Genomic DNA, 26,153 nt, shown 5'->3' on the forward strand with positions numbered 1-26,153 from the left:
TCCATACTGCCAGAGAAGCTAGTAAACAAGGAGGACCCTAAAAGAGACAAACATTGTCCCCTGGAGAAGGGGAAAGGGTCTTGATCCCCTGAGCAAATTGAGAGCATGGGAAGAGGGGGAGGGAGCTGTGAGAATGAGAAGGGAAGAAGAGGAAGGATGCAGAGGTCATGAGGGAGCAGAAAGGTTGAGGCAGGTATAGATTAGAAGAAAGGATATGCGATAGGGTTTTAGTTGGGGGGTGGTAGGGGAGGAAAGGAGGGAGAAGGGAACTGGGATTGTCATGTAATTCAATCTTGTTTCTAATTCAAATAAAAAAATGATAAAAAAAAAGTTGGAGTCTGCAGAAAGCTGGAGATAAGATTCCAAGAGAAGAGTATATTAACAAGTGTATGCCATGTGCTGTAAGTCTTAGGGAGATGGAACCGCAGTGTTAAATGTCTACCCATATATAAACAACTCATGTGTCTTGTGTATGTGTGTTTATCATATTGTTATTGACTGAAGTGGTCGTTCTATTCACCCTGAGAACTTCCTGATGAGCTTCTCCTCTCCCCTGGAGAAATCTGGATCATTTTCTCTCTGTAGGGTAAAAAGTCCGAGTTTACCTCCTGGTTGGAGAAAGCAACAAAACCCACCTGGTGTAGAATATTTCTTTACACTATGTGAATATATGTCACTGTGCTTGGTTTAATAAGGAAGCTGACTGGCCAGTAGCTGGACAAGTAGAGGTTAGTTGGGACTTGCACCCAAAAAGAGAGCATAAAGAGGAAGAAGGGGGGAGTCTCGAAGTTAAGAGAAGCAAGATGAACTTTCCATGTTGAAAAAAGGTACCGCCATGTGACAGTGTTTAAGAAATACGGGTTAATTTCAAATGTAAGAGCTAGTTAGCAACAAGCCTGGGCTATCAACTGAGCATTTATAATTAATACAAGTCTCTGTTTGATTATTTGGGAACTGACTGGAGGGACAGAAAAGTCTGCCTACAACCAGTTCTTGAGCCCCCAAATTTACCAATCTCTGATCTTGAAAATCCACTAATCCCTAAACTCAAAATCCCACTAAGCCCCCGGCTTGCCCCAAGCTCAGGACATGAAATCCCCCCAATGCCTATCCTGGAAATCTCCACCCTGGAAAACTCCTCCCCTAAGAAACCCCATACAAGCCTGTTTCTTCTTCAGTTCCCTGTTGCTTCTTGCTGGAGCAGAGGCAACTGTCCTCTTGTGCCTTTCCCAATAAATCTCCTGTGTGAGGTTTTGTTGTGCAGTGTTACTTTGGGGCATTCTTTGGCTCCTGACTATCAGGATACTGTTCCCTTTAGAGCTGTAACACTTCCATTGGGAAAATCTTTTCCGTCAGAGCTATAACACTACAGGCTCTACAAAATAAATGCTACAGAATATATTTGCATATTTCCTTCTCCTGACAGTCACAGTGATTTCATTCAAGAAAGTAAAACCCCAGGGGTAGTCTTCCCTTGGGTAAATTTGGCCACCAGTGTTTATCAGGAAGCAGTTCATGTCAAAGTCACTAAGGATGGGCAAACATGTTATATCAGATGATGCATTGCTAGGTGAGGTGAAAGAGACAGAAAGACTCAGAATGAGTGAAAAAATTCCAATCTTTCTTTCTTTCGTTCTTTCTTTCTTTCTTTCTTTCTTTCTTTCTTTGTTCCCTTCTTTCTATGAGAAGTTTTATTAGAAAGGGAAGGGGGAAGGAAAGAAAATAGAGGTAAAGAAACACAGAGACACAGAGGGAGGACAGAAGAGAAGAGGGAGACAGGGGCAGAAAGAGAGGAGAGCAGAGAGAGACAAGAGCCAGAAAGAGAGCAGAAAGAGAGCAAGAGCCCAACATTTCTTATGTTTAAATCTACAGCTAAACACTGAGCCGAACTGCAATCCAGTTGTAGAGAGGGAGGAGTGTTGAGCAGAGGGGTCAAGACCATCCTGGGGAAACCCACAGAAACAGCTGACCTGAGCAAGTGGCAGCTCAGAGACCCCAGTCTGACAGCTGGGGAAATAGCATAGGACCGAGCCAGGCCTCCTGAATGTGGGTGCCAGTTGGGGTGCTTGAGCAGTCTATGGGGCCTCTGGCAGTGGAACCAGTATTTTCCCCTAGTATATGGACTTTGGGAGCCCATTCCCAATGGAGGGATACTCTCTCAGCCTAGGTACATGGAGGAGGGCCTAGGCCCTGCCCCAAATGATGTGACAGACTTTGACATCACCCTCCCTGGGGAGTGGATGGGGGAGTTGGTGGGAGACATGGGAGGGAGAGGAAACTGGAATTGGTATGTAAAATAATATTTTTTTAAATTTAAATAAAAATGAATAAATAAAAAATAAATCCCTTTCCACATCTTCTGATTCAGTTTCCCTTCATGTTTGCCTCTGGAGTGCGTATCTGAGGGTGAGTGGGCAATGGTCTCTTATACAAATGATCTCTTACACAATGATCTCTTATACAAACTGCTTTCACACACTGCTACTGCAGGAGACATGTCTTCATTAACAATGCCTTATAGACTGTCTTGCTGGGCTTCTGCACACTGATTACCGTGTTCATATTCACAGTCTCTCTTAATTATCAAGTTCTACAAAAAAATTGAGAAGATCATTACAGCACTTTGGTGATTAGGGTGTAGAATTAGAGACTTGTTGGGGGTCAGTGTAGTGACTCTGGAATGTTACAGTATTCCAAAGGCAGTGCCAGGAGGCTGTACTTGAGGCTGTCAACTTGACTGCATAGAAAGACATGGACCCAAGGGAAAATACAGAAATTGTTGACCTTTGTTCTTTAAGAATTTGTGAACAGTAAGTAAAGCAGTGACTATTCATCTAGAGGTCTCAAGGACAACATACAAAATCATAAGTTTCTGCAACACTGTTGCTTTTAGGCTTTTGAAAAACATTGTCTGTGCCACAATGAACAAAACTGAACATCAGATGTTGTAGAATTTGAAATAGTTGAATATCTTTAATGTAATTTATTGAAGACTGAGTTCAAGTTTTGTAGAAAAGTAGTAGAGCCAAAAGGTGACTTGATAAAATAATCCAAATATACTGCATGAAAATAATTTTCAATAAAATACTTTAAATAATTTTGTGCATAAAGGAAAGTTTATGCATAATGAATTACTGTAAAAAGGTCTCTTATAGCTGAATATTTCATCAATTTTGAATTACAGAGCTGAGATCCTTCAATTTTGAATGCCCAAGCTTCCTGTCTTCCTTTCTCATCTTCCTAGACACTGTTATTATGGTAATACACAATCATACTTAGACTAATTATTCACTATGGTAGGGTATGTTAGCCAATTTATTTTAAAATGTCAGTTGTCCTTTTCATTGTCATGTACAAACCCTCCTGAACAATGCATTCCCTTGAGAGGTTTTTCACACATCATATTACAGACTTTGATACTCAATTTTTTTTTCCTTCTGTAAGTAGCATGTCAGCAACTATTTAGGTTTGAAACACTTTCAAAAGTTTGTTCTCTTAATCATGCACAGGAAACCTTAAAAATTGTGATTATAATTTCTTCTTTTCCTTGACTTTCTGGAGTAATTCAGAAAACTTGCTTTCAGGATTTGATATTCTGTCCTTTCCTTGGTGTGGTACATGAGTGGCATATTTTAAGATTGCTGTCGTGTGTGTGTGTGTGTGTGTGTGTGTGTGTTTAGACACCTTGAGTGTCTAAATATTGGGACAATTTGTAGGACACAGTTCTCTCTTTTGTTTCTGATGAGCTGTGTACTCCAGGCTATATGGTACCACATACCTATAACACAGTCTCTTGGGATTTGAGACGGTTTTCACAAGTTTGAAAACAGTCTGGTCCACATACCAAATTCAAGTCTAGGTATGGTGCACACACAGTAGTACCTTGTCTCACAAATAAAATATTAAAAATCTAATTAGCAAATTATTAGACCATATTTTTAAACATATTAATGGCTTTCCTTGTGACTTATCATGAATTGATCATATGTGACCTCTCAACAACTATTCTTCCCTCTCTCATGCCTAGCCTCCTATATCCTCCTGTCTTTCCCTAATAGTCCCTCTACTGTAGTAGCTTTTGGGGGTTTAAATATTAGCATGAATGGGGATTACATTGTTCTTATGAATACTAAGGTGTTGAAGAAAGATTTCATAATGGAGGAATTGAGACATGTCCTGGTGAGCTCCCAGAGTTAACCTGTTAGAACAAGGTCTCTCAGTCATCAGTAGTGAATGACCACTCTGGTAATCTCTGTCACCAGCTCATGCGGTGCGGGGTCTTGGGAATGTTTGCACTTGTGAATGCAGGCTTTTATATGAATCTGCACATAGAAACCTCTCCTTTTGAAGACTTTTAAGGGTTCCCTTACATACCTCTTGAATCCTTTATATACTATTGCTACAATGTAACTACAGAGAGACACACTCACATACTTCAGTTGAGTAATTGTATCCTTCTTGGTGTGTTTTAATTTTCTTGCCTGCAAATGGCTGGATTGAAAGACAAGGTGTGAGAAAGCCTTGGGCACCAGCCTGTCAACCCAAAAGCAATATTCATTTCAAAGGGAATTTGTTTACTCTGAGGCTAAATATAAGTGGCCGCAGCACAGAAACACAGAATTTAGATTACCCTACTTTTTATATTCCAATATGAATATGAAGTTTTATGGCAATAGAATAAAGAAATCATAAAAATCAAGACACTTTTAAAAATTCACCTCTGGAAACATTAGGTAGACAGGTTAGACAGCAAAGGGGGGAAACCTCTGGAGTAGACTTCAGATGTTGTCTGATCTTGTGTTCTGGCCTTTTGGTTGAATAGAAAATTAGTGCTCTGTACATTCCAAAGGAGAGTGCTGTTCTATTGTACATTCCAAACGATTGACATAATAGTCAGAACGTTGTTAGGTTAGGTACACAAGGTGACCACAGATGGCTGTTCGGAGGGCTAAGAAGGGCCCAAGGTAATGGGCTGTGACACTCCAAACTCTCTCCCATGCCTGATGCTCTGATCCGTGAATCGGCCTTACAGAAGGTTCAGCTGTAGCTCACATGCATCATCCCGGAGCCTGCAAACCAGGCCGTTCTTCCCGACACTGTGTCTAGACTGAGCTAGGGACCTCTCCTCGCCTGACATCTTGCCTTGTGTTCCTAAGGTACTGAGTGTGGTTGCTGCCCCATCAAACTCGTGGCACTATGTCTAAGTGGAAGAACCCATCGTGGCCCACTAAATACACCCGGGAAGCGGCTCTAAAAACCCGAACATGTTTTCCTTAAATGCAAGGTTACCCCAGGTTGGACCAGGTTTATTCCAGGAGGGAAACAGAGGTAAAAAGAGGTCACTGGGGAAACCTGTGGTTACAGCTGTAACCCTGCAGGGAAGGCTAATTTCCAGTTTATAAAATGCTTCCCACCCACAACCTACAATCTCCCAACCCTCCCAAATTCCCATCGTCCCCACCCCATCCCCTTCACCTTGTTTGTCATTCCCCAACCAGGGACGATGCTGTTATGACTTCGCGTTAACTGTCCAATGAGAAGCACGGATATTCGGGAGGTGTGGCCGTTAACGCCATGTTTGAGTCCCGGAAGCCGTTGAAAGGTCCCCCGACCTTGGTGACCATGCCTCCTGCTGATGGTAGGCCCTTTGCCGGAGACACCTGGTTGCATCAGAAGCAGGAAATGGTGAGTGCGCCCCGGGCCCCTGGAGTCGTTAGCGGCGGGGTTGTGGCACTGCTGCGGCTTTGGTGTAACATGTCACCGCCGCCCTGACGCTGTGCAGCTGAGTTTGCGTTGAAGGAGCTGCACCGTCTCACCTCCTGCTCTTAAAGTGTGAGCAGAGCAAGAGGCAGGGAGGCTGCTATCCTGCCTGTTCTTGTGAAGCTGCTTCACTCCAGTCCAGGTCCGGTCGGGATGCTTCGGGGTCTTGAATTTCAGCCTCCGCAGACATTGCCGCCGGCGGGTTAGTGCTGCTCAGACGCCAGGCTGTGCTGTGAAGGGCGTGGATGCTGAGCGCTGCTTTTCTCTTGCAATCCTGCTTTAGCTTACCCCTATGATCCCTCTGGGTTCTTTTAATTTTTTTCTGTGTATTGTTGGAATTTTTATGCACATATACAATGAAATATCATATCCACCCCTATTCCTCCTTCCAGCAACTCTTCTATACTCGAGCACACCCTTCCAAATTTATGCTACTAATAATAATGTTATTATATAATTCAGCAGTTAGTTCTGCCAGTATGTGCATGCGTGTTTGGAAAGAGAATCCTATCAGTGGCTATTTCCTCAAAACAGAATGATTCTCCAGAAAACTGTTAATTGCCAATAACTACTCAGTAAGTGGTGTGCCTGTACAGTACTTCCCCATCTATGCCAGATATTGTGCAGGCGACCGGAGCTGGTCCAAGATCATGGGTACAATAATTCTGTCATGTCTGGAAGACAGCATTCCCCGTCCTCTGACTCTTATATTTCTTCTGCCCCCTCTTCTGAGATGTTCCTTGAATAGTGGTGGAGGGGGCTGGGGGAAGGTATAGGTACCCCATTTAGGATGGAGCACTTGGCCTTTTACTGTCATCTCTTTGTTGATTGCTGCCTGAATGAAAAAAAGAGATAAAAAGGAAAGGACACGAGTGTCCCTGTGGTGGAGGAGAAAGCTTATTGTAGATAAAAAGGAAAGCATAGCCAGGGTCAGAGACATCTGAGAGAGTCCAAAGTGGATATAACCATGTGCCCTGGTAGGAGAGGGGAACCAGTTGCAGCAGCCAGGAGACAAAAGTACAAAAAGGTTAGGGAGCCATAATGGTTAGATCTTATAGGGAAGAGCAGCCTCCCCTCCTCAAACCCCCCCCCCCCCAGAGTTCAGGGTAGGGATTGGCTGTGTGCTAGCCCAGAGGACCTTGTTACAGGTAGGGGCTGAGGAATGCAGGAAGACCCTGCCTGCAAGGTTTGCTTTGATATGTTAAATAGGCCCCTCCAACATTTGTCCCAGGGTTTGAGACAGCACTACAGAAAAAAGCTTCTTTAACTGGGGTTGAGGGCCAGCGGCCAGGTCTGCAAGTTTAAACATAAATATTTATAAGGCACTTGGACAGCATGACCATTTCACAAAATAACAAAATCAGGTTCTACCCTAGGGCCCATGACCTCCTCAACATGAGCTTTTAACAGTTATTGCAGTACCAGGCATGACATTTCATCCTGTGGAGTGGGCCTCAAATACGGTTTGAAAGTAGTTAGTTACCCTTGTAACTCTTGTGGTACTATTGCTCCAGTGGGCATGTCTTGTGTGGCAGGTTGGTATTGCCACATGAGGGCCCAGTATTAGAAGTAAAACTATTGATGTCTTTTCTCACCCAGCACCCTTAATAGCACCTTCTGAATCTTGAAAGCTAGATAGCAGCAAGATTTCTATTACTTTCTTTTTTTTAATTTTTATTCAAATCAGTAACAATCTTATTTTATATATCAATCCCAATTCCCTCTCCCTCGCATCCTCCCATGCCCTTCACTGACCCCACCCCATCCCTCTTCTGTTCCATAGAAAGGCTGAGGCCTTCCATGGTGATCTTCAAAGTCTGTCACATCATTTGGGGCAGGGCCTACACCCTCCCCTGTGTGTCTAGGCTGAGTTTCCCTCTGTGGGTCATAGGTTCCCAATGTCCATTCATACACTAGGGATAAATACTGTTCCACTACCAGAGGCCCCATAGACTGCTCAGGCCTCATAACTGACACCCACATGCAGGGGGCCTGGTTCTGTTCTATGCTGGTTTCCGAGCCTGTCAGTCTGGGGTCCAGGAGCTCCCGTTGTTCAGGTCAGCTGTTTCTGTGGGTTTCCCCAGCCTGGTCTTGACCCCTTTGGTCATCACTCCTTCCTCTCTACAACTGGATTCCAGGAATTCGGCTCAGTGCTTAGCTGTGAATCTCTGCTTCTGCTTCCATCAGCTGCTGGATGAAGGCTCTAGGATGGCATGTAAAGTAGTCATCAATCTCATTATAGGGGAAGGGCATTTAAGGTAACCTCTGCACTATTGCTTAGAGTCTTAGTTGGGGTCATCCTGTATATATCTGGATATTTCCCTAGTGCCAAATTTCTCTTTAAACCTATGATGGCTCCCTCTATTAAGGTATCTGTTTTCTTATTCTCCCCTATTCTTCTCCTGACTCAATCTTCCTGCTCCCTCATGTCTTCCTCCCCGCCTCCTCTTCTCCCCTTCTCTTTCTCCTAACTCCCTCACCTCAACCCCAGCTATCAATTTGCTCAGGAGATCTTATCCCTTTCCCCTTCTCCGGGGGACCATATATGTCTCTCTTAGGGTTCTCCTTGTTTCCTAGCTTCTCTGGAGGTGTGGATTGTAGGCTGGTAATGTAGACTCTATGTCTAATTTCCATATATGAGTGAGTACATACTGTTGGCTTTTGCTTAGTTAGAAGTAAAGAAGAGGCCCAGAATGAGACATGAGACTAAGAGAATACATTAACCAGTTTATTATATCACGGAGAGTGAGTTAGAGCCTGAACGTTTCACATACCATGTTTGTATTTTTGTGACTGGGTTACCTCACTCAGGATGGTTTCTTCCAGTTCCATCCATTTGCCTGTGAATTTCAAGATTCCATTGTTTTTCTTGGCTGAGTAACCTTCCATTGTGTGAATTTACCACATTTTCTTTGTCCATTCTTCATTTGAGGGGCATCTAGGTTGCTTCCAGGTTCTGGCTATTACAAATAATGCTGCTATAAACGTAGTTGAACAGATGTCCTTGTTGTATGAATGTGCATCTTTTGGGTATATGCCTAAGAGTGGAGTTGCTGAATCCTGAAGTAGACTGATTCCCATTTTCCTGAGGAACTGATTTCCAAAGTAGCTGTACAAGTAGCAGCAAGATTTCTTATGTCCTGTAGCCAAAGTGTGGTTTGTTTAGCACTGTTGTTTTACAGCATAGTTGTGATTGGTAACCAAAAGCAATGGTAGTAGTCTGTTACTTTGGAAAGCCCTGGGTCTTTCTGACCCTAATTCCTGAGGAGGTATCTCTGCAATTTTCATTTAATAAACTCCTGTTTTCTAGAAACAACATTGTCCACCCACACTGGGTAATTGTGTTTGAACTTTTTTTTTATTTTTTAAGTTGTGGTTTGAATTTAGTTTTCTAAATGTTTACACAGACTCTAAATATGCTTTTCATATCCTCCTGTCCCATGCAGCTATTTGGAAGGAACGTGAGCTACTTGCTACAAGAGGAGGATCCATAATATAACTCAGGTTATATTATGGCCATGCTAAAGGCCTCTCGCCTCCCCAAAGCTATAGGAATTATTCACTGCCGGTCACATCAGACTGACAGCTCTTTTATCTCCAGGGGCAACAACCGGGCTGATGAAGCAGCTAGGGCTGCAGCCCTCCAAGGCCCAGATCTACCTCACCTACCACAGGGAATCCATACACTACAACCCACATCCTCACAGCCACCTCCTGACATTAGACAAATTCTGTCCTACTTACACCAGCTCTTCCACCCTAACAGTAAGGCTTTCTCTGTCAAGGCTCACCTCCAACCTACCTCTGAGGACTTAAATTTCTTAAAAACTATCACTGCCTCTTGTAAAACCTGTCAGATGTCAAACCCTGACTCCAGATATCATAACTCCCCTTTTCCCACCCACCAGGCTAGGGGCCTCTCTCCCAGGGACTGACTGGCAACTTGACTTTACCCACATGCCCACAGTTAGGCGAGTTAAATACCGCCTGGTACTAGTAGATACTTTCTCAGGGTGGGTAGAGGCGTTTCCTACTACTAACAAGAAAGCTCAGACAGTCTCTGACATTTTTCTCAGGGAAATTATTTCCCAGTTTGAGATTCCAGCCTCTCTTCAGTCAGACAATGGTCCTGAGTTTGCCTCCCAGATCTCTCAAACCCTATCCCAAGTTCTCAATATTCCTTGGCATTTTCATATTCCATATCACCCCCAGTCCTCAGGGAAGGTAGAGGGAACTAACCGTTCTTTAAAGACTGTTCTTGTTAAAATGTCACAGGAACTTCACCTTGACTGGGTAAAGCTTCTGCCTCTGGCCCTTTTTCAGGCCTAGGGCTCTCCCTAAACAACCGCTTTTCATTTCACCCTTTGAACTCATGTATGGGTTCATGAGTTCTCTAACACCTGGCCTCTTACCTAAACTCTCACCTCTCCCTGACCACCTGCTTACACCTTTACTTCATCATCTCCGTTCCCTCCTATGGGAATTTGCTGACCACGCTCTACCTTGACCATGTGTTACCCCCTGTACCTCCCCAATTAATATCAGGGATCAAGTACTTCTTTCTCCTCCAGACCAGAGCCCCTCCCCCCCTAAATGGAAGGGCCCCTTCAAAGTGATGCTTGTTACTCCAACAGCAGCTAAGCTTAAGGGCCTTCTCCACTGGATTCACTTATCCTACCTCAAGCCCTTTACTTCTCCACCTGAGACTCACCCTTCATACACAGCTTCTACAACAGGACCCTGTTCCCTTAAGTTTCAGAGGACACTGAAATCATCTACTTTGTCTCCCATTTCAGAAGAATAAGGCTCCATTTCTACAAGGCTGATTTAAACTCTCTCTGCTTCTGCTTCGCACTCTCTTCTCCCATGTACGCGCTTTCTCTGCCTCTCTATGGTGACCAGCCATGGCAGTCGGCTGTTTACCCTGTTTCTCTTCTCCTTTATTCTCCCTACTCTGGGAGACTAGGGCCTTATAATAAACTAGTCAATATGTCTCATCTTGCAGCTCTTTTTTCTTTTACTTTATATCTAATTGAAACAAAAACATAACAAGTTTACTAGCTAGTGGGTTACCAAAAGTGGGTTCGTGCATTCTCAGTTTGGGTTCGCATACTGACTGCTCCCTCCTTTTCATCCCCTCACCAGATCACCACTTAACCCTTTAGTTATCAGTACGCCCACACTCATGCACACACACTTCTGCATGTATTCTGTTATCCTTCACTTAGTTTTTAAAGTTAGGCTTCCCTATGGGTTAGCCCTCATCTCTATTCCTGGATTCTCCCATATTCCATGCCCTTAAGTTCCTAAGCCTTTTCACCACCGTATCCCTCCATGACTTTCATTTTACTTACTATACTTGCCCCTTCAGCTTACCCCTCCCAAATAAAAGGGCCTCTTTCTAGTTTCCTGCCTTTTACTTGTTCTCTAAGTAAAACAAAAGACTTGGAGTTAGGATCTGCATAAAAGAGAGAACATAGAGTATTTTTCTTTTTTTTTTTTTCGAGACAGGGTTTCTCTTGTGTAGCTTTGGAGGTTGTCCTGGCACTCGCTCTGGAGACCAGGCTGGCCTCGAACTCACAGAGATCCGCCTGCGGCTGCCTCCCAAGTGCTGGGATTAAAGGCGTGCGCCACCAACGCCAGGCTGAGTATTTTTCTTGCTAACATCACATCATCACTCACTATAATTTTGTCCCAGTTCAGTTTACCTGCAGATGCCATTTTTTCTTTATATCTGAATTCATTTATCTACTGATGGACATCTGGGCTGATTCCATTTTCTAGCTATTGTTAATAGAGCTGCAATGAACATGGATGTTCACACATCTTCATATTAGGATATATGCTGAGTATAAGCCCAGGAGTGGCTATAGCTGGATCATGTGGCAGTTCCATCTGTAATTATTTTGAGAAACCATCTGATTGATTGCCGAAGTGACTGCATTAGTTTACACCCCCATGAACAATATGGGTTCCCCCTCTGTCACATCCACACCAGCACTTACTGATGTTTGTAGTCCTGATAGTGTTAGACCCCCGAAAACTCAAGTATCCGGGGTCCCAGGCCACGTTCGAGGTCACCCCAATCACCAGGCGGATTCGAGAGCTTGATGCAAACTGCACGAGGCTTTATTGTAATTTAACGAGCTAACCCCATGTTAGCTCAGGTCTTTCACCCACCCGCCATGGCAGATGGCTAGCAAAAGACGGCTCCTAGGGTCTCCCAAGAGATCTTATAGGACAGTGTAAGGGGAGTGTCTAGGGGTACGCACAGACTCAGGATTGGTGTGTCTCCAGGCTTGGAGGGCTTGCCCTGTGTTGATTGGTCAACTGGTTGTGATGGCCCATAGGCCCTCCCAGTGTGGTTGCTATGCTTTGTGCGTCATTGCTGTGCGCTTGTCCATAAAGCACACCCAGGGTCGTAAAGCATAGCGCCACCAGCTAACTTCTGATTGGTTCCCCGTCACGAGGCAGGCATCCGACCTTCTAGTGTCTAGGACAAGGTCATAGAAGCACGTGTTCGGCCGTTATGGCTGCCAAAAGGGAAGCTGGTCCCTTCAATAGTGTGGCCTGTCTGACTGAGGCGAAGCAGCTATAATCTCCATGTCCCTGATGCCTAAGATGTTGAGCGCCCTTTAAAGTACTTTGTAGCCATGTGTCTCTTCTTTTGAGAATTTTGAGAATTTGCAGTTGGAGTCTATTTTTTTGATTGGGATTTTCTTTTTCCAAAGTGTTTTGTTTTAATTGGGTGGCTGGGTGTGGGGTTATGGGTCAGATGCCCACGGGGGTCCAAGGTTTGTATCCTCCTGGAGCTGAGTTACAGGTGCTTAGTCAATTGCCCAACTGGGAAGAGACCTCGGGTCCTCTGGGAGATGGGAAGGTGCTCTTGTAACTGCTCAGTCATCTTTCCAGCCTTTTGGTTCATCTTATTAAGGAAGCAAGAGGACAGGACGTCCACAGAATGTTAGAACACCTTTTCCAGCTCCCATCTGTCAGGATTACTGTCTGTGACTTCTTTAAGTACTTGGGATTGAAACCTGGATCTCCTCATAAAGAACCTTTACCTTTGAGCTCATGGCCATTACTCAAACCTTAAATTTCTCCTGCTGAGAGAAATTTAGATTTCCTTCATAGTTGTGTGAGCCCATGTTTTTGTGGGCATACAGTTAAGAGAAAGACAGAGAGATGGGATAGAGTCAGGAAGGCAATTTGGTGAACACTGAATGACCCTGGTTTATTCTTCAACATTCTTAACCAGAAGGACTTCTATTATCATGTAATAAGGAGCAAACAGACGTAACTTCCTTTAATCCTCCAGGTATTTGGTAGCCACACCTGTTACCCGACCTTCAGGGTCAAGAGTGAACACACCTGATCCCACGTCTGTTGTTATTTAGATAAGACATGAGCTACCAAGGCCTAAACATCCTGTAGTAGCCAAGCTGTAGACTTTATTCCTTTTGACTTTCTAAGAACAGTTTTGAACTCTCTGACCTTGAGGCAAGATGGAGAACAGCCATCTTTATGGGCCCTGACACATAGTTTATTTATTTTTTGGTTCTGTCTGTTCAGTTTATTATTTCTGAGGGAAAACTGGAATATTTGGAAAGCTTTTCCAGCCTTGCTTAGTGTGAAAAAGGCTGTGGGTTGAGGAAGGGTGATGATGTAATTGGATGGACTTTTATTAATTGTTTTATTCCTTGCTGTTCCTTGAAACAGAAGAGACTATGAGCCGGGTTTTTATTATTACTATTATTATAGTAATAAGTAAACATTACTATTACTGCTTCCGTCTGTTGCTTATTGTGCATGTGTTTAAGTTGATTGTATTCTTTTTATTTAATTCTGGCAGGTTTTAACCATTTTTCTACATTTTCCAGGGTTTTTTGCTAGGTTTTCAAGCAAACTTCCTGTTTGCCTGTACTTCACTGGAATTTGTTACAATTTCCTCTACTTCATTCCTCCTTTTATTAAATTGTGTCTCTTTGTTTGCCTGGGGTTTGCTAGTCTTATTTTTGTTTTCTTGGTTTTCTTTTTTAACTTCATTGTATAAACAAGCAATCCTTCGATTGACAAGGTGTATCATCCTCTGTATCCCCATCTATTATTTTCTTCCATGATCTTTGAGTTTTGAAATAGGCTTGTTTTTGTTTTTCTAAGATACTGTGTTTGTATCATTAGGATATATATTTAAAATCTCTCTTAAATTATTTCAAAATTTTATCGATGCAAGAGCGTCTGTGTGTGTGTGTGTGTGTGTGTGTGTGTGTGTGTGTGTGTGAGTGAGTGTATGTGTGTGGTATGATGAGCATATACATGCCACAGTGTGAGGTGGGGGTGAAAGGACAAGTTGGTGGAGTCTGTTCACTCCTCACTTTTCATGGCTTCTGGGAATAGAAACTGGACATCAGATTTGCAAAGGTACTGAGTTCCAGGTTAGCCAGAACTATATAGTAGTCAGATCCTATCTCCAAACAGAGAAACAAGAAAAGAAGAATGGATTCTTTTTTCTATTGAGTAGTGTTGAAAGATCCTCTGACCCCTAAGGGCCTCAGGATCCCGAGGAGCCCCCGAGACTCAAAAACCAAACCAAGAGCTGCAAAAGCAAGAGAGAGTGTATTGAACGAATGCGCATTCGGGTGTCAGCAATATCGGGAAAGCTGCACACCCAGCAAAGGTTATAGGCTCTTTTTATAGGGAAAAACCGCAAATCATCATGCATGCTTGGGGTACAAAGCATTTGATTGCGAAGTGATTGATTACAAAGTATGATTTCATAATAACGAGGTCACCTAGGTATGACCTGGTTTTCTATAAAGGAAAAAACCACAGAATGTACTCTGGAAAGTCCTTGATTGTTTGCTGGCCAGCCAGGTGTGACCCAAAGAGAGTTGCCTTGGCTATTGCCCCCGTCTAAACCATAGAATGTGCCCAGGGTTGGGGCCAATTTCCTTGTAATGGGCCAAGGCCTGTGGGAAACTTTTTCTTTTGTGAACTAAAATCTTAAAACTTTTTCTCTCAGCAAACTAAAATCTTTCAGTATAAGTCCATTTTATCTATGTTATGGTTTAACTCTCAAGTTTTTGTAATGTTAATTTAGAACTAGAACTGAATGTGGAATGTTATGTTATGGATAGAGATGTATCTTGACATTTCATGCCCATTACTGTTTCATAAATGAAATTGAGAGCTTCCGAATTTGCTGCATAGATATGTATACTTAATACATTTTGGTTAGATTCTTTCTTTTTTTATGTAATGTTTTCTAATTAATTTTGGTTTGGTGATAGACCAGACGATTTTAACTTCCTTGTGTTTTTATTAGCTAATTTTGGTTCTAATTTTAGTCTGGTGACAGGACAAACTTGTGTGCAGTAGTTACTTTGGAATATTTGTTCTCCACCTAGGCCAGAGATTTCACCCTCTTATTCAGAAAGAACTAGTTTTAGTTTGTCTTATATAACACAACACACACACACACACACACACACACACACACACACACACACACACAAAAAACCCACCACCAATCCTCTCATCTCCCCCCCCCCAAAAAAAAAAACCTCCAGGTTTCACCTCAAAAGGAGTAAGAGATGATTTTATTCTAGAGCAAAACATGAGTAATCAAAACCTGGAAACAGGTTTTCAGCAGAACAAAAGTCATCAGTCACAGTTTTTTTTAATATTTTATTTATTGATTATGTATACAACATTCTGCTTCCATGTATGGATGCACATGAGAAGAGGGCACCAGATCTCATAATGGATGGTTGTGAACCACCATGTGGTTGTTGGGAATCGAACTCAGGACCTCTGGAGGAACAGTCAGTGCTCTTAACCTCTGAGCCATCTCTCCAGCCCCTGAGTCACAGCTTTTTAAAATACTTAGATGGATACATTTGAGAGGTGGCTTTAGCAAAATAGGAAATCTCTCATGTAGGCCTCAGATGCTGCCTGATGATATTCTTAGTTTGGGGACTGGAAGAAGCTAGTGATTTGCTAAGTTAATAAATTCCAAAAGGTTGTTATCTATTAGTCACAGGATGTTAGTTCTGATATAGAGATGGATGAGGAATGGCCATTTCCAAGGTATGGTATAGACTCTGGCTCTCCGAATCATTTTAGTTCTAATCAATCAATCAATCAATCAGTCTTTGTAGACTGAGCTTCTTTGTAGGAATTCTCAGTCATACCTAAATGGTCCTTTACTGAGTTGCAGTGTTTTAGATGTTGTTGTGTTTGTATATCCATCTGTCTAGATTTGCTATCCAGCTCCATTATGTCTTTACTTTTTATCTTCTTTTGTCCAGTGGATTTCCAGGATTATTGATTTTTAATCTCCATCCAGGTATGCTTTTTTCTACTTAGTTCTATCTTTGAATGATACTTTATCCTGCTTTTGATTCATTGACTTTTTCATTTCTAATGTTCTACTCCCTCCCCTTTTTTCCCTAACAATCTCAGTTTCCTTTGACTTTCCCTTCAATGTCATTGACATTTTTATTTATTTGTCTTGATGGTTTTGTTGTCTATTTTGGTCAGCTGTTTCTTGAAAGGCATTCTGGGTATCACCTTGTTTGTATGCTTTTTGAAGTCCTTGATCTTTTTGGTTTTTCGAGACAGGTTTTCTCTGGCTTTGGAGGCTGTCCTGGAACTAGCTCTTGTAGACCAGGCTGGTCTCGAACTCACAGAGATCCCCCTGCCTCTGCCTCCAGAGCGCGGGGATTAAAGGCATGCTCCACCACCGCCTGGCTATTCTTGATCATTTCTTTTTTTTCTTTTTTTTCTTTTATTTTATTATGAATACAGTGTTCTGCCTGAATGTATCCCTGCAGGCCAGAAGAGGGCACCAGATCTCATTACAGATGGCCGTGAACCACCATGTGGTTTCTGGGAATTGAACTTAGGACCTCTGGAAGAGTAGTCAGTGCTCCTGACCTCTGAGCCATCTCTCCAGCCCCTCCTTGATCGTTTCCACTAGTAACGTTGACTTCTTCTTCTTCTTCTTCTTCTTCTTCTTCTTCTTCTTCTTCTTCTTCTTCTTCTTCTTCTTCCTCCTCCTCCTCCTCCTCCTCCTCCTCCTCCTCCTCCTCCTCCTCCTCCTTCTTCTTGATACCTTAGAATTAGAATTCAGTAGCTGAGTAATTTTGATTGTAGCAGCAGCTGGGGCAAGAAAAACACCACAAATGTAGGGTGATGGAAAGAAGGGTAGAGAACTGAAACTGAAGATGCTTCAAGATTTTATGACACACCACAGGGGGTAGATAAAAAACAAAACAAAAACCTTAAAGCTACATACAGTTGGAGGAAGAGGTCCAGAGAGGAAGCAAGTGTTTAGGTCCTTGGGTTGAGGAATTCCAGCTTCCTGAACCCACAGTAGAACTTGAAAAGATGCCCAGCAAAAGTCCTGACACTCGAGTCCTGCCGCACTTGAGGGTGACGCCTGTGTTACTGCCACCTGACTACTGCCGCCACTCCTTGACACCAACCACCAGGGATGGAAGAATGCCAAAGACAAGTGGTTAAAGACCTTCTTGCCTGTTTATAATTCCTATTTAGTTGTAACAAAAAAAACCCACCCCATGGGATTATAATCAAAAGCATCCTATCTTCTTTTCTTTGGCATGACTCACATGTGCTAATGCCTGAGGTTATGATTAGTTTATCTCCCAATTTGAGTTAGTTGACATGTTGTTAGGACATTTTCAACATAACTCTAGAGATGTTTAAAAAAATAGTACTCATGATACTAAGTATAAACACAAAATACCTTCTCTGTTATTAGAGAAATGTGACGGGATATATATTGCATTAAGGTTTATTGAAAGGATCTGAATTGGCTCAAGACCAAGTTCTCAACACCAAGAAGATTTATTTGCCCCAGAGAGACAAAGGACAGGGAGTAAGAGACAAAGACAAGGTATAGAGAATGAGGGAGAAGGGAAAGAAACAAGGGAGAGGAGGCAGGGGTATTTGTCCCAGTGTTGTTGGTTGTTTTTATTTTTTACTCTTTGGTGGCCCCACCACCCAGCTCTCAAATACATGGTGGCTTATTCTTTCTTATAAATGCCCAGACTTAGCTTGGCTTACTTTAGCCTGCTTTTCTTAAATTTTCTTATGCCTCTGGGCTTTTACCTTTTTTCATTTCTGTATACCTTCTCTTACTTCTTACTCCATGGCTTGCTGTGTAGCTGGGTGGAAGGCCCCTGATGCCCTCCTCTCCTTTTCCTTTTTCTCTCTCCCCAATCTCTCTTCCCAGATTTCTCTTCCTGTTTATTCTCTCTGCCTGCCAAGCCCTACCAACCTTTCTCCTACCTTTCTATTGGCCATTCAGCTCTTTATTAGACCAATCAGGTGTTTTAGACAGGCAAAGTAACACAGCTTCACAGAATTAAACAAATGTAACATGTAACATATCTAGCTTCTCTGGGCTTGTGGACTGTAGGCTGGTTATCCTTTGCTCTATGTCTAATATCCACTTATGAGTGAGCATGGAAGATCCTAAGAGAGACATACATGGTCCCCCGAGAAGGGGAAAGGGACAAGAACTCCTGAGTAAATTGGGAGCATGGGGGGTGGGGAGAGAAGGAGGGAGGAGAACATGAGAGTTCAGGAAGGTTGAGTTAGGGGAAGAACAGAGGAGAGCAAGGAAAGAGAACCTTAATAGAAGGAACAGTTATGAGCTTAATGAGAAACCTGGCACTAGGGAAATCTCCAGGGATCCAAAGGATGACCCCAACTAAGAATCTAAGATTAGTAGAGTTTACCTTTAATGGCCTTCCCCTATAATGAGATTGATGACTACCTTACATGTCATCCTAGAGCCTTCATCCAGTAGCTGATAGAAGCGGAAACAGATTCACAGCTAAGTCTGGGGAAACCCACAGAAACAGCTGACCTGAGCAAGTGGGAGCTCACGGAACCCAGTCTGACAGCTGTGGGGAACTAGCATAAGACTGAACCAGGCTCCTGAATGTGGGTGTCAGTTGGGAGTTCCTGGCAGTCTATGGGCCCTCTGGCAGTAGAAGCAGTATTTATCCCTAGTGCATGAATGGACATTGGGAGCCCATTCCCTATGGAGGGAAATTCTCTCAGTCTAGATACATGAGGGAGGGCCTAAGCCCTGCCCCAAATGATGTGACAGATTTTTGATGATCCCCTATGGGAGGCCTCACTCTTCCTGAGGCATGGATGGGGTGTGGGGTGGGGGTTTGGTCAGGAGGAATGGGAGGGCAGGAGGGAGAGGGAACTGGGATTGGTATGTAAAATAAGATTATTTTTAATTTAAATGAAAATTTAAAAAAGAATGCAATACATCTTTGTGTCATTAAACAAATATTGTACAGCATGAATGAATGTAGTACATCTTTAACTAATATTCTTTACAATAGTCTCAGAGGACAAAGAACTGCCTCTCAATAGAGAGGAGACAGACATGGCCATAGGCAGATTGCAGTTTATAAAGCTAAATGGGAGATCCCATGTTAGGATGGGATGTTTAGTTTTGATTGGGCATATTAATTAGGTGAGCCAAAGGGGGCTTTTGATTGCTGAATGACAATACATTAATAGCTGGACCTTTGCAGTCAGACTCAGGAGGAGGAAGTGGGCAAATAAGGGAACAGAACTTGGTGGCTGGCTTCAGGAGTGTAACCAAATGGTTTTTAACCTGACAAAGGGAATGGGGCAGAAGAGCAAGGCCTTGCAGACCCATGTTTGCCGAGCTTTGGCTGGTTAGAATACACCTTCATTTCTAGCGTAGGAAATGGGAGTGGTATGAAATGGGTGATCCTTTGTTCACAATGAAACTATTGGTATTTGAGAACAATGGTTCTCAAAACTACACAGTGATTTGACAAATTCCTCACTCAAGGCTACGGTTCTTATTTCCTCTGTTTTGTTTTCAGTGGATATTTTAAGCCATGTGTTCACTTATTCATGTGTTTGCACATTACATGTACTGCAGATACTGTTGTATTATTGCCTTTCACTTGCCTTCCTTTTTGTGTATTGTATTTTCATACATTCTATAGAAATAACATTCCCCCCTCTTGCAAAAGGAAGTTCATTGTTTACATCCAAAGGTTGTAAGGTAACTTTCAAAGTGCTGAGGGGGTTGGGTTTTTTGTTTTTTTTTTTTCATCTTTTAAAAAGAATTTTTTTTTTTTAGACAAAGTCTAGCTATGAGACAAGGGTGGCATGAAGCTGGTTATACACAAAGTCTAGAATACATTTCATTGTCCTTTCTGTCTGTCAGCCTCACTATTTTGTAATTACCTTGAAACTACTGCATCCACCACAGGCTTCTATTTTCATCTTCCCCATTTCTTATGAAACTTGATTGTTGTCCATGGAATAGAGAAGATTATAGCACACGCTTCCAAGTAGATTCCAAGTTGTTACCACTGTATACAGCAAGCAGAGTCACTGCTGGTCAAGATCTCCTCTCTTGTTAGAGTTTTCTGTTTCTATTTCATGTTGCTAAAGTCTATGGTACTCTCCTCTGTTCTGTTCGTCTTGTCTTTATGGTGTAGTTCCCTTAGTAATGCATTTCCAAAGTCTATCTCAGATTCTTTTTTATTCTTGGTTTTGTTATCTAGTCTAGACAGGCTTTGAATTCAAGATCCTCCTTCCTCCTCCTTGTAAATCTGGTAATATAGGTATGTGCCTCCATGTCTCGGTCTTGCTATCATTTTCTTATTCCTAATACCTTTATGGTACCAAACATTTATTACTGCATACAGATTTTGGTAAGTAATTCTTGTTAATGTAAAAGTTTTGTGGGAATTACAGAATTTGATGAAGCCATACTAGCATATGTTTTGTGATATTAATTGCTTCCTAAGAACAGTACCATTGCTCCTATGGTGTCATTGTCCATTGACATTATTAAAAATAATATGTAGTGTTTATATTTGAGCACAGAGAATTGCCCTTTGTCTTATTTAGTGTTAAGTCAAGGTTGGTCTATGAGAAACTACCTGTTTTGAAATAAGAAACTTTGTGTTTCTTTTATAAGAAACTTTTCTAAAAGCAGTCTTCCCAATGATGCCACTCATAATGAGAACATCATGAATGGATGCTCTCAGTGACCTCTAGGTAAGAAAATTAGTCAGGATGTTTCCTATTACCTGTGAGACTAGTGAGAAGAAATTTTTTCATGTACACTTTCAGGTTTTGATTTTATAAATACTATGTTTCAGTATTTAAGAAATATGCTAAGAATGGCAATGATAATAACTTACAGAATACTATTTTATGTTGTCATAAACTGCTGAGCAGCAGTTAGCACCTCCTTATAGTTAAGCTTGTTACACCCATTTTGTGTGAAATCCCCTGGCTTTAGAAGTGGATGAATTATCTAACAGACATTTATAACTGTACATGCGCAGCTGAGCTGATGTTCACTGAGGGTTCTAAGTTGTTGAAACTTGTGGTGTATGGAACAAAGAGTAATTGAAAGAGCATCACAACAAAACACTGTCATCTATATTTCCTTTATTATATAGGCATACACTCCCCTTAGAACTGTGAGACAAGATGAGAGGTTAATTAATAAGTTTGTGCTAGCCATGATATAAAGTGAATATATTAAGAAAGCATGGAGGGAACTTACCAAGTAACTAATGTATCTCCAGTGTTTTTTTTTTTTAAATCTTTCTTCTAATAAATGCATTTTAATAATGCTGTGAATTATTTTAGGAGCCAGTGAGCTTTGATGATGTGGTTGTGAACTTCACCTCAGGAGAGTGGGCTTTGTTGGATTCCAGTCAGAAGAAGCTCTACAGAGATGTGATGAAGGAGACATTTATGAACCTGATCTCCATAGGTAACAACAACAAAACAGTATCATTTTTTTTTCCTTATTCAATTGGAGAAAAACTGTTATATGGCTTGAAATATTGAAAGGGAATATGCCAGTAAATATAGCATGCCTGGTCATACTATGTAAGAGAAAGAGCTGGAAAGTTAGGTTGAATAACATAATGATTTCTTGCTTTTTTAATTTTTAGGGAGAATAGTGGAAGAAAATATTGATGTGGACTATGACAAACTCCAGAGAAATCTGAGGTAATTTACACTTACAGAAAAGGGAATTTGCATCAGATATTTGAGAGAGAGAATCTGAGAAATAAGGAAGCCATCCTAATCTATCAAAATGTAAATTGATTTAATCTCAAATTTTCTGTAAAACTTCTCCAAGCTGCAGAATTCATAAATGGATGAATACTGTAATGTAGTACTCCTTGAGATTTTGAGGCCTACACTGCACTATTGAAGGAGCAGTAAAACCATGTGGTGTAGCCTTTAGCTAAGACATTTTCTAGTGGTTCCTTACGTAAAACTGCCTGTTGTCTTCAAAAATATTTGATGTATTTTTAGCAAGTTACTTTTGGACCTTACAGTGTTTGTGTGTGAACAAAAGGTGAGTTTGGGATTTAGGCTGAGACCCATTTTCGATTAATTGCCTGAAGGATATTCAGCTATTTAAAATTTGAGAATGTCTGATTCGCATTATATTGTATTATGAATATTCAGCTTTGGTAGCAGTGTCATAGACAATGTTTATCAAAACGGCACTACAGAACTTTTGTAGTTACATGCTGTCCTTGCTGAATGCTCAGTTCTTTTATGTTCATAAGTTCTAATGGAAATACACTCAGTACATTTGTTTCCTTCTCAGGACAGGGTCTTTCTCTGTGGCCTAGTTTGCCCTCAGCATGTTCACTTCCTGCCACTGCCTTCTGAATGCTGCACTAACAGGCAGAGACCACAAAATCCATCATTTAGTACTTACCTAGTTATAAAACAGGAATAATGCCCCCCTTTTTTTCAGAATTCAGGTCACTGAGCAATTCTGTGATTATGAATATGGTATTCAGTGTGGAAAACCCCACCAGGAGACGCCAGAGAATATTGTTAATGTGGACAGTTATTCTGCAAGTGCCGTTTATGGAAGCAGCAGGATGGATGTAAAAGATGTCAATGGTCACTTGTCCTCCGCTCTGCTCATTAGAAGTCAAACTGAGGAGAAACCAGATGGGTGTCAGGAACACATGGAGAAGGCTATTAAACGTGAAAAATATTGGAAAGATTTCACTTATTCTGAGTCCTTTCAGACACTTGAGAGCACTCCTGCTACAGAGAACGTCTTAGAATCCAAACAATGTAATGAATCTTACAGTAATCTCACTTACCAGAGAACTCGCCCTGGAGATGAACTGCGTGGATGTAAGCAATTTGAGAAAACCTTGAAGGAAGAAAGTTATGTTCAAATATGTGAAGGGATCCATACTAGAGAAAAGCCATTTGCGTGTAAGCAGTGTGGAGAAACCTTCATTAAGTCCAGTCACTTGGCCCACCATCAGAGAATTCACTCAAGAGAGAAAACTTACAAATGTAGACATTGCGGTGAAACTTTCATGTATTCCATGGCCCGTCAGAATCATGAAAAAACTCACAAAAGAGAGCGTAGTTACATATGCAAACATTGTGGGAAAGTATGTATTCATTCTTACCAACTTCTCCAGCATGAAAGACGTCACACTCGAGAGAAACGTTACACATGTAATCAATGTGGCAAAGCATTCAGGCGGTCCTCAAACCTTCACAAACATGAAAGGATTCACAGCGAAGAGAAACTTTATTCATGTAAGCAATGTGGAAAAGCCTTCATTAGTGCGGGCAACTGTTACAACCATGAAAGAATCCACACTGCAGAGAAGGCCTATGTTTGCAAGCAGTGTGGGAAAGCATTTACATTTTCCTCATACCTTCGAAAACATGCAAGAATTCACACTGGTGAGAAACCCTATGCATGCAAATATTGTGGAAAAGCCTTCACCCATTCTAGTGCTTATTGTAGGCATGAGAAAATTCACACTAGAGAGAAACCATATGTGTGTGTAGAGTGTGGCCAAGCATTCTCTTTCTCCAGATCCCTCCAAATACATGAAAAAACTCACACTGCTAGAGAGAAATTCCACAAGTGTAATCAGTGTGGGAAAGAATTTGCATATTTCTCATACCTTCAAAGACATGAAAAATCTCACAATGAAAAGAAACCCAGTGGGTAGATCTTATGCCTGTGTAAGCCATGTGTAATTGTAATCAACATGCTTTTGAAAATATTTATCATTTACTTAAATTTGTTTGTTTATCTATTTATTTATTTACATGGGGTGCCAGGCAAGAATACACCCATGCCCTAGTGTACATGTGGAGATCAGCAGACAACTTTCTGGAGTCAGTTCTCCCGTTGTGTGATTTTTCAGGGATGGACCTCAGGCCCTCAAGCTTGGTTACAGTTCCTTTCCCTTCCAGCCATTCCACCAGCCTTTGTCTTGCCTTTCTTTCTTTCTTTCTTTCTTTCTTTCTTTCTTTCTTTCTTTCTTTCTTTCTTTCTTTTTCTTTCTTTCTTCTCAAAAAAGTCCATGTTTAATGGATACAACACTCCTGAATGGCCTTCCAGTCCACCAGAGAGGAGATGGGAAAGGGAGTCTGTTTTCTGGGGGGCAGTTTAAACACCCTGCATGAGTGGTCTTGAGCATCTCTGGGGGAGGAGTCATCATTTGGCAGGCTTTCTGAGATGTAGCAGGGTTTGGAGAGAGATAGGGGAGGGGGTTTGGGTGGAACTTCCACCATAGCATCCCATTCTTTGGGTATATGGATACCAGTTCATGTCTGGCTTTTCCCTGCTGACAAGGTATGATGTGGGGAGGGGGAGAGTCAGGAGTTGTTGGGTTCACACTCAGCGGGAGGTGTGAGTAAAGAAGCATTCCATTAGCTGCCATCCTGTAGACCTCAGGCACCTGTTCCTTGAGGGGTAGAAGACAGGTTGCTAGGAGAGAAAATAGATTATCATTGGCCTTGTGAAGGGGGCTAGCCGTGGGAAGGGTGATAACTGCCACAGTAAGGGGAATGGAGAAGTGTCCTGGTTGTACAGAAGAGGAAGGGTGAGTGAGACAGGAGAGCAGATGGGTCCTTCACTGGGACATTTTGGAAAACCAGAGGGTGGAGGGTCCCAGCTGCTGGACAGACCAAGTATCCTGAAGAGGTGCCCACTTAAGACTTGAGAGGTGGTACATCATGGATGTCCCAGGAGCCGATGCAGGTGTTGGCATTATCTGGAGGACACTCTGTGGGTTGACGTTGGCCCAGGCAGGTGGAGTGAACCTGCAAGATATGCTTGAAAATGAGTGGGTCAAAATGGGCTCTGGAGACTGTTAGTTTTCACTAACAGTCCAGATTTCTTGATACAGAAGCAGGGTTTCTCCCAGGGAATTGCAGGTGTGAGTAAGACAGCTGGAACAGATTTACATCTTGGTGTCATAGCAAAAGGCTATGGCTTTAGGTTAAAAGGCATGAACATTTTTAGAGAACAACCAGAGGAAATTTCAAACTGGAAAGTTACATCTGAAATCTGTTAATCCCTGACTATGAAGCCTGTAAAAGAAGCATGCCTGTCTGTATTTTTAGCAGAAAACTTAACTAATGAGTTACAGGTAACCTAGTCATCAAAGATCTGAGGGTTAAGTAGATGAGCAGGAGACAGCTTTTTTCAGCTTAAGCTTTCCCAGGTTTTACTGAAATGGGAAGGAGGGGGTCCCATCCAGTTCCATGACAGGAACTGGAGAGGGAACTGTGAGACCCGAGTGAGAGGTCAAAACAGAGTAGGCAGGTCCCGTGACCACAAGAAAAGTAATGGACTTAACCGCTGCCTGCAGTGTTACCCTAGGTTGGGAAGCAATGGGAGTCACCAAGTCTGAGCTGCATCAGTCCTCCACAAAGCTGAGTCGATCGAAGGCTGCCACCGCCTCAGCTGCCAGTGTTGGTGAGGCTGGACCCCCGTGGCCTGGCATAGAGGACGAGCCTGCATGGGGGCATTCTGATTTCCAGTGTCCAGGCTGATGGCAGGCAAGGCAGAGCCTTGTGGTGGCTGAGAGTCCGGGCAGTACCTTGACCATCCTGCCCACATTTGTAGCAGGGTCCTGGTGCAGTTCACTTGTTGAGCTCCAGCAGGGTGGAGCCTCCTGGTGGTCAACTTCCCTTGCATCCATTGTGACCTCAGGGCAACTGCTAAGACTTAGAGGCTCAGAGCATGACCTTATCTGATGGGAGGACTGGGCTTCCTCCTTTTGGGCATTGAAAACTTTAAAAGACATTTTCACCAATTTCTGTGTGGGAGTTTGGGGACCCCTCCCCAACGTTTTTAATTGGTTTCTAATATCTGGAGCTGACTGAGAAATGAAGCAGGTGGCTAAGATGGTGGCTCCTGCTAGGGAAGCTAGGTCAAGTATAGGTCAGTGTGTAGAGGGGGACAAGGAGATGACGTGGAAGGCTAGGGAGGGGTAGTAGGGGGAAGGGGAAAAGAGGAAGGTGGGTAAGGAGGA

General features: G+C 42.4%; 1 protein-coding gene across 1 annotated transcript; it reads left to right on the plus strand.

Annotated features, from left to right (window-relative positions):
- The first annotated feature begins 5,574 nt into the window (after window positions 1–5,574).
- On the plus strand, window positions 5,575–23,837 carry LOC100772364 (zinc finger protein OZF). The gene is made up of 4 exons (XM_027416925.2): window positions 5,575–5,685; window positions 21,463–21,589; window positions 21,774–21,831; window positions 22,598–23,837. Exons 1-4 carry the CDS (start codon window positions 5,575–5,577, stop codon window positions 23,835–23,837), a joined length of 1,536 nt encoding a protein of 511 aa, XP_027272726.1.
- Window positions 23,838–26,153: the final 2,316 nt, after the last annotated feature.

This window comes from Cricetulus griseus, chromosome 5 (assembly GCF_003668045.3).
Source record: "Cricetulus griseus strain 17A/GY chromosome 5, alternate assembly CriGri-PICRH-1.0, whole genome shotgun sequence".
Lineage (NCBI taxonomy): Eukaryota > Metazoa > Chordata > Mammalia > Rodentia > Cricetidae > Cricetulus > Cricetulus griseus.

Bases quoted from the DNA above. Each gene is read 5' to 3' on its own strand.
- LOC100772364 (XM_027416925.2), top strand. From the start codon at position 5,575: ATGTTTGAGTCCCGGAAGCCGTTGAAAGGTCCCCCGACCTTGGTGACC. The intron at 21,590-21,773 runs GTAACAACAACA...TTTAATTTTTAG, and splicing joins TATGAACCTGATCTCCATAG to GGAGAATAGTGGAAGAAAAT. The intron at 21,832-22,597 runs GTAATTTACACT...CCTTTTTTTCAG, and splicing joins AAACTCCAGAGAAATCTGAG to AATTCAGGTCACTGAGCAAT.